At 35.0% G+C, this 12,801-nt stretch overlaps 1 protein-coding gene across 2 annotated transcripts; it reads left to right on the forward strand.

The window, feature by feature from the left end:
- The first annotated feature begins 294 nt into the window (after nucleotides 1-294).
- LOC115974256 (cytochrome P450 CYP82D47-like) lies at nucleotides 295-12,550 on the forward strand. 2 transcript variants are annotated; one of them, XM_031094518.1, is made up of 3 exons: nucleotides 295-1,012; nucleotides 1,121-1,477; nucleotides 11,782-12,550. In XM_031094518.1, exons 1-3 carry the CDS (start codon nucleotides 557-559, stop codon nucleotides 12,403-12,405), a joined length of 1,437 nt encoding a protein of 478 aa, XP_030950378.1. In that variant the 5' UTR covers nucleotides 295-556; the 3' UTR covers nucleotides 12,406-12,550. The 2 variants fall into 2 exon arrangements, with proteins under 2 accessions (XP_030950378.1, XP_030950377.1); XM_031094517.1 differs by having other exon boundaries at nucleotides 295-437; nucleotides 523-1,477.
- The last annotated feature ends 251 nt before the right edge of the window (nucleotides 12,551-12,801 follow it).

Raw genomic sequence — 12,801 nt, forward strand, 5'->3', positions numbered from 1 at the left:
TTTCATTAAAAAAATTGTACTAGTTGTAGGGTAAATTAACAAAAAGTAGAGTGTTACGGGGTGGGGCGGGGCTTCGTGGGGCCCCAAGGGGCGGGGATGGGGTGAGAAAATATTCCCCGTTATGCGGGGCGGGGCGGGGCGGGGATGGGGCAAGATAAAACCATACGGGGCGGGGACGAAGACCCCATCCTTCGGCCCCGCCCCGCCCCGCCCCATTGCCATCCCTAGTTACTGTTGCCTAACCTTATCACAAACCCACATCCTCTTTTTGCAGTTGCCTAACCTTATCACAAACCCACATCCTCTTCTTGCTGTTGCCTAACCTTATCACAAACCCACATGCTCTTCCCACATGCTCTTCTTGCACAAACCCACATGCTTTTCTTGCACCCATTCTGTTGTGGTGTTACTGTTGCCTAACCTTATCACAAACCCACATGCTCTTCTTGCACAAACCCACATGCCTTTCTTGCACCCATTCTGTTGTGGTGTTACTGTTGCCTAACCTTATCACAAACCCACACGCTCTTCTTGTACCCATTCTTCACAATTTTCTATGGCCATTATATTCGCCCTTTTCCTGTTTCCCTTCTTTCTACTATGGTTATCAAGAAGACTTCAAAGAATTGCTAGTAAAAAGACAGCTCCGCCTGAAGCTGGCGGCGCATGGCCTTTGATTGGCCACCTCCACCTCTTAGGAGGGTCACAACCACCCCATATAATCTTGGGTAATATGGCTGACAAGTACGGACCAATCTTCACTATCTGCATGGGTTTGCATCGAACTCTAGTAGTTAGCAATTGGGAGATAGTCAAAGAGTGCTTTACTACCAACGACAAAGCCTTTGCCAACCGTCCAAAATTTTTAGCCGCAGATCTCTTGGGTTACAGTTATGCCATGTTTGGGTTCAGCCCTTATGGTCCCTATTGGCGTCAACTACGCAAAATAGCCACGCTTGAGGTCCTCTCAAATCACCGCCTTGTGTTGCTCAAACACATTCGACAAGCCGAGGTAAGTGCATCTATAAAAGACATATATGATCAATGGGTCAAGAATGATAAAGTGTTGGTGGATATGAAAAGATGGTTTGGTTACACAACTCTAAACATAGTATTGAAGATGGTTGTAGGAGAGCAATTTAGTGGGGCTGTGACCAATGTTGAGAATGAAGAGAATGATCAACACCGAAAGGCTTTGAGAGAGTTTTTCGATTTGACTGGGGCATTTGTGTTGTCAGATGCAGTACCGTATCTAAGGTGGTTTGACTTGGGAGGGTACGATAAAGCCATGAAGAATACAGCAAAAAAATTGGATCATATGGTTGCAGAATGGCTAGAAAAACATAAGCAAGTGAAGATTTCTGGTGAGGTGAAGGGACGCCAAGACTTTGTGGATGTGATGTTGTCCAATGTTACAGACCATGATGATGAGACTTCAAGTTATGATGCTGATACAATCATCAAATCTACCTGCCTGGTAAGCCACTCATAATCCTATTAATTAATTCAGTGCCGGACCTAGGTGAGGGCAGTGTGATGAGTCTTTTTTTTATTAAATTTTTTTTAATTTTTAGTGTTATACATGTTTTATCATTAATATTACATATTTAGAATTTATTAATCGCTAATCCGTGCGATGCACGGGAAACTATTGAATATGAGATTTTAAAAACTTTTCATTAAACTTCCCACCACAAAGATATAAATTTACCAGAATACAAACTTTTAGTATGAAAACAAAGATAATGATATTTAATGGATAGGGTAATAACACAGGCGTTTAGAAGAAAACAATTTGATTTAAAAAGTTAGAAATTTTAGCACAAGCAAGAGCAACTACAATTGTTAAGGAAAATTCTTCTCATTATAATCAAAATCCTAAAGTGAATTTTAAATCCAAAAATGTGTAACCAATATTATATATTGAAGTGTTGTACAGGGCAGAGTATAGAACAAACATATTCTTATAACCACGCCTATATAGCTTCTAAGTTCTAACTATTATGCTAAGGAACCAAACAATATTAGTAATCGAAAAAGTATCATAATCTAGCATACTGATTTAAAAGTTACAATTTCAAACACAACCTCACAATTAAAATTTCCATCGACATTCAAATATCACTTAGTTTAAGTAAAACTATAAAAGTAATAAAACTAACATTTGGAATAGAGGGTTAAAGCGTATCTTTTGAATCTGGAACACTTTAAAACAATAATAGCAAATTTCAAAACCAAGTATAAATATATTAACATATAATATGGAACACTATTATAGATTTTATATTATACAAGATTCTTAGCTATCTTTGCTAATTCCAATTGAATTAGATTTCTATTCTATTTGGGAACTTCTATCTCTACTAATTTTAATTGGATTTAGGTTTCTATTTTAGTTGAATTAGGTTTCTATTCTATGTGGTAACTTATGTCTCCTAATTCTAATTGAATTAGGTTTCCATTTGACCGGTAGCTTCTTCTCCTAATTCTAATTAAAATTCTCTCCTAATTGAATTAGGTTTCCATGTAATTAGCATGCTTATAAAATAGTTTTTGCATTTTTTTTAATCTTATCCTTTCTACTTAAGAATAAAAAAAACGACTTTATGAAATAAAGTCACCAACTTTTTAATCATCAATAGAAAATTTTTTGAAAGGTTTGGATTGAAAGTTGCTTTTGTAACTTTGAATCTAAACACTTGAATAAAAAAAAATTGAAAAAAAAAAAAAAAAAAAAGCCAAAATTTCAAAATTGTTGTGAGAGAATTTCACTCTACAATAACCTAGTGGTATATTGCATGGAACCTCCATTCATGAACGGGTGATGTTTAAGGATGTAAAAACCAATTAACTAAATTGTATGATGAATATATACATTACAATCTATAATATAAGCCAAGAAATAGCAAACGAAAAGGAAACATAGAATATGAAAGCATCTTTAAAGATTTTGCATAAGTACCAAGAAATATATTCACACAGACTATTAAAGGAAAAACAAACACAAACACAGACCATTAAAGGAAAAACATACACAAACTACTATTAAATAAAGAATACAAAAACTAAAGAGAGAAAGCTATGAAGAGAAATTTTCATATCTTGAGGAACAAGTGTTTGTAACATAAGAATAGTTTGCGGCAACACACGTAGGTTTATACATATATAAGAGAGTAAGTTGGCACCTCCTTCACTGTGGAGGAGTTTGCATTGCATACAAACATGATTTAGAGACTTCCACGCCACTCCAATAAAATCAAATTCCTAATGGGACTCTTAATACATAGCAGCCGGCTAAGTGGCATTAATCTTACTATACGTATCTGTATATGATCTTCTAATATCTATCATATAAAATCAGAATTTTTTTTTAAAAAAATAATGCTGACGTGGAAAAAGATTCTAAAATAAAAAGAAAAAAAATAGTGATAACGTGGAAAATTGTGGGAGCTTCAGAGGTTTCGATTATATATATATATATTGATAATTAGATAAAGTAATTTGAAAATCAGTAGAAAAGTGACCGTATTTTTTAGACAATATTTTAATAGGAGTTAAGTTGTACTTTTACCGAATTGTCATTTAGTTTTGTCTCTATTTAAACATAGATGTGTAAGAGTATTTTTGAATAAATAAATGAGGATTCTAGATAGGAGAAGCCCCTTAAATAATAGTATAGAAGAGTAGCTAGAGGAGAAAGAAAATAAAACTTTAAAGAACCTACATATCTGATGAAAATAACAAGAAGATAAAGAGGTAGTCAAGTGGGTAGGTTTGCAATGGGGTAAGTGGGTAGTTAATAGAGTTTTATTTATTTATTTATATATATATATATATATATATATATTTATTTATTTATTTAATTATTCATTATGTAGTTGTAGAGACCCATGTTGTAATCTTACGTGAGGAACTTTTTTTTAAAGGACTTACATAGTACTGATAATTAAACAAAATATATAGTAATATATATAATATTTTATATTATATATGTGGGGCCAGAGAATTTGTGATCCCAGCCCACTTTACATTAGGGTCCAAGGCCCGAGCTGAGAAGAGACGTTGCCGAGGACGTGCAACGAAAGTCCAAATGCCCTAGAGGTGTAGCTGAGGATGATCCTGTCCTCGGCATCCCAAAACTTAGAAGGAAAGAATGGCACGCCATCAAAGGCGGCCCCCAGAGCGCTCCCAGAAGAAATGGCGAGTACAGTGTAGGAGCGGTTCAAGTGAAAGGCTACCAATACTGCAATTAAGTACTCTGCGCCTGACAGGGCTATACTCTTCAATTTTTACAACTACCCCCAACCACTATGGGTATGGGCTGAAAAGACAAGTATCAACCTTAAAAAGCGGAACCTACACGTGCACGCATGAGAGAGGGGAAAAGCTAGTATAAAAGGAGAAGGAAGCAGCCAAAAGAAGCGGGGCAGATCATCTCCAGGGCCATTGAACCCTGAAGTAAAAAGAATAATAAGAACATTAAGCTCCTCGGATGAGATCCAAGAGCCGGAGCCACTCAGGCCATGCCAAGGAGAACGTCTTCTTAGATACGCTAGGTTCACCTCTGTGTGATCGCCACGAATACCGATTAACCATTGTCCGGTGACCAAGGCCTAACCTTTTAGCCCACTCTCTACAAGTTTATTGTTTGGGCCTTTAACGTTCAAACCCAATATACCAATTTGGGATCGTTAAAAATTGAGTCCTTACAATTGGCGCCGTCTGTGGGAAGGCTTGTGCATTGGCACAGGCAGTGGTTAGTTATGGTGGGATCAAGCTCCTGTCAAACAAGGGTCTACGAAAGCCCCTCCATCTTTTCCAGCAGCACGCAGTTGTCGTCCTAACTCAGCTCCCACTCAAGGCGGCACTTTGAAGTGCCAGTGGCGCGGGCAATTCTAGGGGCTTCCAACATCAAGTTTATGTCCCACACACCTTTGCCAAGGGGCTAATCCTCGCGGGTCCAGTAGCCCAATTCACCGAATTCATATAAGTTTTGGACAGAACCAAGGTTTTGCATGATCTTTGGACTCAAACCTATGGGGAAGCCAACTACTTCAAAAAATACAAGTTTTGGACAGAATCAAGATTTTGCATGATCCTCAGACTCAAACCTATGGAGAAACCAACTACTTCAAAAAATACAAGTTTTGGACAAAATCAAGGTCTTGTATGGTCCTCGAACTCAAACCTATGGGGAAACCAACTACTTCAAAAAATACAAGTTTTGGACAGAATCAAGGTCTTGCATGGTCCTCAGAACTTCAAAAAATACAAGTTTTGGACAGAACCAAGGTCTTGCATGGTCCTCGGACTCAAACCCATGGGGAAACCAACTACTTCAAAAAATACAAGTTTTGGACAGAACCAAGATCTTGCATGGTCCTCGGACTCAAACCCATGGGGAAACCAACTACTTCAAAAAATACAAGTTTTGGATAGAACCAAGGTCTTGCATGGTCCTCGGACTTAAACCTATGGGGAAACCAACTACTTCAAAAAAATACAAGTTTTGGACAGAACCAAGGTCTTGCATGGTCCTCGGACTCAAACCTATGGGGAAACCAACTACTTCAAAAAATATAAGTTTTAGACAGAACCAAGGTCTTGTATGGTTCTCGGACTCAAACCTTTGGGGAAACCAACTACTTCAAAAATATATAAGTTTTGGGCAGAACCAAGGTCATGTATGGTCCTCGGACTCAAACCTATGGGGAAACTAGCCACTAGAAAATGGCTTAAATCCTAGACAGAATAGAAATCCTACGCAGTCCTCGGACCCCAACTCTAAGGAAACTAACGCAACCGAGTGTTTAGATCTGGTATAGTCATACCTCAGTCCTTGGACCAGATGCCCAAAACAACTTAAGACTATGAATATCGTCTAAAACATGGCAAAGTACCCCAGTGCCTGGTGACCCCCTCGAACAGTTCATTTTAGGTTACACGTCCTCGGGTGATCATCCCATATATGATGCAGAACATTCGGCTATTATCCCGATTAATCTCATATAGTTAACCTATTCGAATTTGGAATTATTGTGCCTGTCAGTTTTAATAAGTTCAAAGTGATAATACTTTGTTAACAACGGCATCGGCCCTAAGTACTGTTCGAAAGAAAAGGGGCACCAACACACCTATTCACAAAATAATTATTGCAGAAAAGAAAAAACACGCAAAATAGGATAAAGTCATCTTTTATTAGATAAAGAAGTAATACAGCATACAATAAAGGGCTTAAACAAGCCTACACTAGAAGTTAACTTCAGAAGCAAAAAGAAAAATATTAAAAAAAAAAAAAAAAAAAAAAAACATAGGAACGATAAATCCTTCAATTTTGCTCTAGCAGCCATTGAGCACGTCTAGATGGCACCAGTGATGGAAGAGAAGAAGAAGCGGAGTCACCTAAGTGACACCAGTGATAGAAGAGAAGAGGAAGCAGAGGCGCCTGGATGGCACCAGTGACGGAAGAGAGGAAGAAGCGGGGATGTTAAATCCCCGTATCAGCTCTGACTGCAATCGAGCAAGTATTATATTAGCAACACTCGAGAGAGAGCGGATGGTACCGACGATGAAAAACCTCAGTGTTGTCGCACCAAAAGTCTGATGCGACCTCCACCTGCTTCAGATTTTGGCTGAAGGAAGAAGAGGCTCCTTTCTTACCTTATCAAGGGGAAGAAGTGTCTTAAGTTTTTGTCTCCCTTGCCCTGCCCGGGCCATCTTGAATCTCGAGGAAACCCAATGCTTCTGGAGAGGGTGTGGTCCCTTTGTCCTCATTCGGAACGTGACCATATCACTCCCTAGGGCTTAGTCACACTGGTAGTGGGGACTTTGAGCACAGCTGGAGGGTTAGGGATTTGAAAAGCTTGAGGGGTCTGTACGTAAAGGAAATGACCTCCCACCATGCTTCTTATATGGAGGGCAAGCTTGGCGGCATTTAATCTGTACAAATCTCCAAGAAAAACTACAAACGAGATAAGTCCCGCTTAATTTCCAAAGCCGTCTTCAGCCGTTGGATTTCCGTCGCCTGGTAAAGAAACCTTATTAAAGACGCGCCTCGTGCATCGAAACGGCAGGAACGCTATGTGGGTAAAACTAAAGGAATGTCTCATAACCAGGAGCGTGTCCCAGGCAAACGAAGAGGCTTCGACATTGATGAAGGATAAAACTTGGCAAGCCATGACATAGGCTCGATGTCACCAAAACCCTCCTCTCCGTCCGAGGGGCCAGATAGCAGGATTTTGAGGGGCTATTGTGGGGCCAGAGAATTTGTGATCCCAGCCCACTTTACATTAAGGCCCAAGGCCCGAGCTGAGGAGAGACGTTGTCGAGGACGTGCAATGAAATTCCAAATGGCCTAGAGGTGTAGCCGAGGACGATCTTGTCCTTGGCATCCCAAAACTTAGAAGGAAAGAATGGCACGCCATCAAAGGCGGCCCCCAGAGCGCTCCCAGAAGAAAGGGTGAGTACAGTGTACGAGCGGTTCAAGTGAAAAGCTGTCAATACTGCAATTAAGTACTCTGCACCTGACAGGGCTATGCTCTTCAGCTTTTACAACCACCCCCAACCACTTTGGGTATGGGCTGAAAAGACAAATATCAACCCTAAAAAGTGGAACCTACATGTGGACGCATGAGAGAGGGGAAAAACTAGTATAAAAGGAGAAGGAAGCATCCAAAAGAAGCGGGGCAGATCATCTCCAGGGTCATTGAACCCTGAAGTAAAAAGAATAATAAGAACATTAAGCTCCTCGGACGAGATCCAAGAGCCGGAGCCACTTAGGCCATGCCGAGGAGAAAGTTTTCTTAGATACGCTAGGTTCACCTCTGTGTGATTGCCACGAATACCATGATTAACCACTGTCCGGTGACCAAGGCCTAACCTTTTAGCCTACTCTCTACAAATTTATTGTTTGGGCCTTTAACGTTCGAACCCAATATACCAATTTAGGATCGTTACAAATTGAGTCCTTACAATATATAAGAAATGTACAATAATATTTAATATATAATTTTAAAATATTAAATAATAATTCATTTGAGTACAAATTTATTATTACATTATTGTTAATTTTAGTTATAAACTTACTATATGTAAAATGTGGATTTGTCATTTTACTTTTCTAGATATAAGATCCTCTTTGTTACATTTTTTTTTTTTTTTTTTTTTTTTTGCAAATATAAGATGTAAAATGCTAAAAACTTACATAAATTCTTTAAAAAGATGTTATATATTTTTCAAACATACATATTTATTACTACTAATTTATTAGTACATGAAAAAAGCTTATTATTTATTTATATAATTTAAAAGTTATTAATTAAATTATTTATGATATCATTGGTTCGATTCTGGTTGGACCATAAAACCTATAACTAGTCCCTTTTGCGGTTCTTTGACTGTACCGATTTTTAAAACCATAGGCTTACTGTAATTACCCTTAAAATTATATTGTCACATAAATTTATAAAATAAAATAAAATAAAAAATTGGACTTGCCCACATTGCTAACTTATAAAATTTGGACTTGTCTTTTTTCTTTTTTTTTATACTCTGCCCCCTCCCCCCCCCCCCACTTGAAATTCTAGGTCCATCCCTAAATTAATGCATATATTGAATATAATGAACATTAAAACTTCTTAACATTCATCCAATAATATCAAGTATGCATTCTAGTAGACTTAGGAGTCAGTTCATGGTTGAGTTTGGTAGATGATTTGAATTCTCCGCCATGACATTCTAGGAATATCTCATAGAATTATGCTACACTTATTACAAATTTTAGTATATAAATTTTATAAACTGGAGTACGAACTTTTAAACAAGAATAAAAAATTATATATTATGTTGATAATATTTTACTGATCACATTGATTGTTAGATTAGTTTGTAAGCCTTTCTATAATGGTATAGAAAAGGACTTTTTGAGTCTTCTTATTTCACACACACAGATATATAAATATATATATATATTTATATATATATATATATATATATATATAAACCTTCACTTATTTCAAAGCATTTGTTCAACAAACCTTGATAATAAAATTTGAAGATAAGAGGCGAGAAGCAGAGAAGTCTTAAGGCTTGAAGGTATATATCAAACTTGTTAATTGTTAACTCACAAAGAAAAGAAAAAGAAAAAGAAACTTTATCAAATTAATAGGAAAATTCTATAACAAATAGCTTTTTTGGGCAGTAAACTTTATCATTTTTTTTAATAGTAAACTTTATCATTTCTATTAGTAATTATTTTACGTTGAACAGTACTTACTTTTTTTTTTTTTTTCCAATAGAGTGAAATATATAAAATATGGAAAATGATAAAGTTATTTACAAACTTTTTTACAAAAAACGTACAAATTGATGTGACGAGAATATTATTAATAATTTTATACCATTTAAAGTGTGATGAAAAATATTATCGGTACCACTTAAATACTAAAGCTATTATAAATACTAAAGCTATTATAAATTTTATTACGAAAAACTTAGAAATTGATGTAACATGAATATTATTGGTACCACTTAAATACTACTACTATAAATAAATAAATGTTTGAATTACTTTTTTATTCATACTAAAAATTAAAAAGAAATCACTTCATTTATTTATTTATTTTTTTTCTATATGACATTTCAGATTGTGAAGTTTATGTGTAAAATTTATACCATTTCTAACATCACTCTTGTGCCATTGTTGAAACATTAGTTTATAATATTATTTAGTAAAATTTATAATATTTCCAACATCACTTATAAAATAATTTCTACCTTAAACTTTTTTTTTTTTTGGGAGAAGAGTTCTACCTGTTTGGATTGAGTTTATTTTTGCTGAAACTGAAAACGAAAACATTGTAGTAAAATAATTTTTAAATATATAAATAGTACTATGGGACCCATTTTAATATTTTTTAATACATGAACAGTATATGCACAGTGCGTAAACAGTACATACACTATTCAAGAACCGTAAATGTTGTCTCTCAAAGTCAACAAATGCGAAGAAAAAAAAAGAAAGGAGAACGTGGGACCCATTTTAATATTTTTTAATGCATGAACAGTGTATGCACAGTGCGTAAACAGTACATATACTATTCAAGAACCGTAAATGTTGTCTCTCAAAGTCAACAAATGCGAAAAAAAAAAAAAAAAAAAAAAAAAAAAAAAAAAAAAAAAAAAAAAAAAAAAAAAAGGAGGAGAAAACGCGCTTTGAAAACGCAGATACCGGATTAATTGCTATCCAAACCCACACTAAACCTAATAGTACGTTTCTCTAGGTCACAAGATAACGTGTGTTTCTTTCTTCCTATATATAGCAGTTTAGATGTGACAATAATTTTGTCATATTTGCTCTGTTAGATGGTATCATACGCTCAAACACCTTGAAAATAGCATAGGAAGTGGTCCGGATCAATAATTATATCTTGAATTTTTTTACTTTTTTTTTCTCTCATCTTCCAAAAATTTCAAAAAATTATTGGCCTCTATGAAAGGGAAGCATGGACAATAGGGAGCAAATGCCTAAAAAATTATTTCATTCCCTAAATACTAATAGTCAGGCAAGCAAGTGAAATTATTTGATAAGTTAAATGTCGGTGGTCCAATATTTTAAACTTTATGCGTGTCATGCTCTCGTACTGTCATGCATGCTTATCTTCGTTCTGCATATATATGATACTGAAGATTTAATATATAAAAATGCTCACGGTAGCTCATGAAAAGGAGTTATTAGTTATGAAACTTGATTTTTTGATACAAAATCGACATCAGTTAGTGCAGACCAGGTGAAAGATGCTTCAGACTTTAAATAATTCTACTATTAGTGTCAATATTCAATACTTGAATCTTATAGAAAAGACCCAAAAAGGTAATCTATTCATGCCAAACCAATTAAGTTTATGATAAACAAGAAAAAGATATATTTTTTTTTTGGACCCCTCCTATGCTATTTTCAGTTGTTTCCCCAGGCCAAGGTAGACTTCCTAGCACCTGGCATTTCATATCAATCTTCTATGTTGATCTTATATAAATAAGATACCAATAGAAGTTTTATTTATTTTATTATTTATATAGAAAGATACCAATAAAAGTTGATAAACAAAAAAAAAAAAAAAAAAAAAAAAAAAAAAAAAAAGGATATATACTTGTCGACTTATATAAATAAGATACTAAAAGACCAATTTCTTGAACTTAAAACTTTTTTATTTCCGATATGAAGCCATATAAGTGAGACATAATACTTCTTATCAAAAAAAAAAAAAAAAAAAAAAGAAAAAAAAAAGAAAGAAGTGAAACATAATACTTTTGGATTCTTAAATCTCAACCTCCTACGCATAGACCTATAGTATGAACTAATTTTTTTGAGCTAAAAGTGTTAAGAGTTCACTAATATTATTTCGAAATCTTCATGAAGAGAATTAAGATAGAAATCCCTTGTTTTATTTGATGTAATAATTAAATGAACAAAAACTTAGGTACAGTACTTAATTAGGTGTTATTTCTTAGGCCCTTCTCTTAAAGATTTAGCCTTTTGATTTTTTTTTTTTTTTTTTTTTCATGGGATGGAAGTTTATTTTTTGTTAAATATAACTACAATGCTAAATTTTAAGATAGAAATCTAAGAAATAATACCTAAATACTATATCAAAGTTTTGATGTAATTAAATTATTTAAGAAAAAAAGCCTATTTGTTTAAAAGACACTTTTTGACTCGTCTTTAAACAAATAAGCTAAAAGCTAAATGCATTTTTTTTTTCTTATTATGTAAAATTTTTGTAGGCCCTTATCTTAGGGGGTACAGACACAACAACAGCAACATTAACATGGGCTCTCTCGTTACTTCTCAATAACCATGAAGTCCTAAGGAAAGTCCAACAAGAATTAGACCTCCAAGTTGGTAGAGAAAGGCTCGTAGAGGAATCAGACATGAAACATTTGGTCTATTTCCATGCTGTTATCAAGGAAACAATGCGTTTATATCCTGCCGCACCACTCTCAGTGCCACATGAGTCCATTGAAGATTGCACTTTGGCTGGTTATCATGTCCCAGTAGGCACTCGACTCATTGTTAATCTTCCAAAGCTCCATCGAGACCCACATGTGTGGTCAGACCCAAATGAATTTCAACCTGAAAGGTTTCTTAGATCCCACAAGGATGTTGATGTTAGGGGCCAGAATTTCGAATACATACCATTTGGGAGCGGTAGAAGAGTGTGCCCTGGGATATCATTCGCGCTACAAGTTATGCAACTCACATTAGCTACCTTGTTGCATGCTTTTGAAATTTCAACACCTGCAAATGAACCTGTGGACATGACTGAGAAAGCAGGACAAACCAACTTGAAAGCCACCCCACTTGAAGTCCATCTCACTCCTCGTCTTAATGTCCAAGCATATGCGTAGTGTAACTAATTTAGAACTACTGGGGCATTTCAATTAGAACTGTTGTGTGCTTCTTGTACTTGTTTTAAGCATGGAATTGGGATCTTGTTCTAGAACAATTTCTAGAAATGAGAAAATATCTAGACTACAGAGTTATGTATTATCATTACGATATTTACTATCCAATCTAAGACTAATACATTTTCTAGAATTCAAAATATTTAAAATATAAAAAATTATATGTTAAAAAATTACATGGTTCTTAACACATAGTCATCTATATCTATATTTATCTTAAAGTTAAAGCGTAGTATTTATGAGTCACATCATTTACTTATTTTCAACATTTTTTCTCTTTTTTTAAACTTTTTTTTTCTTAATTTCTTAACTTATTATTATACTTTCTCTAACTTTTCC

This window comes from Quercus lobata, chromosome 2 (genome assembly GCF_001633185.2).
Source record: "Quercus lobata isolate SW786 chromosome 2, ValleyOak3.0 Primary Assembly, whole genome shotgun sequence".
NCBI lineage: Eukaryota > Viridiplantae > Streptophyta > Magnoliopsida > Fagales > Fagaceae > Quercus > Quercus lobata.

Bases quoted from the DNA above. Each gene is read 5' to 3' on its own strand.
- LOC115974256 (XM_031094517.1), top strand. From the start codon at position 557: ATGGCCATTATATTCGCCCTTTTCCTGTTTCCCTTCTTTCTACTATGG. The intron at 1,478-11,781 runs GTAAGCCACTCA...AAATTTTTGTAG, and splicing joins TCATCAAATCTACCTGCCTG to GCCCTTATCTTAGGGGGTAC.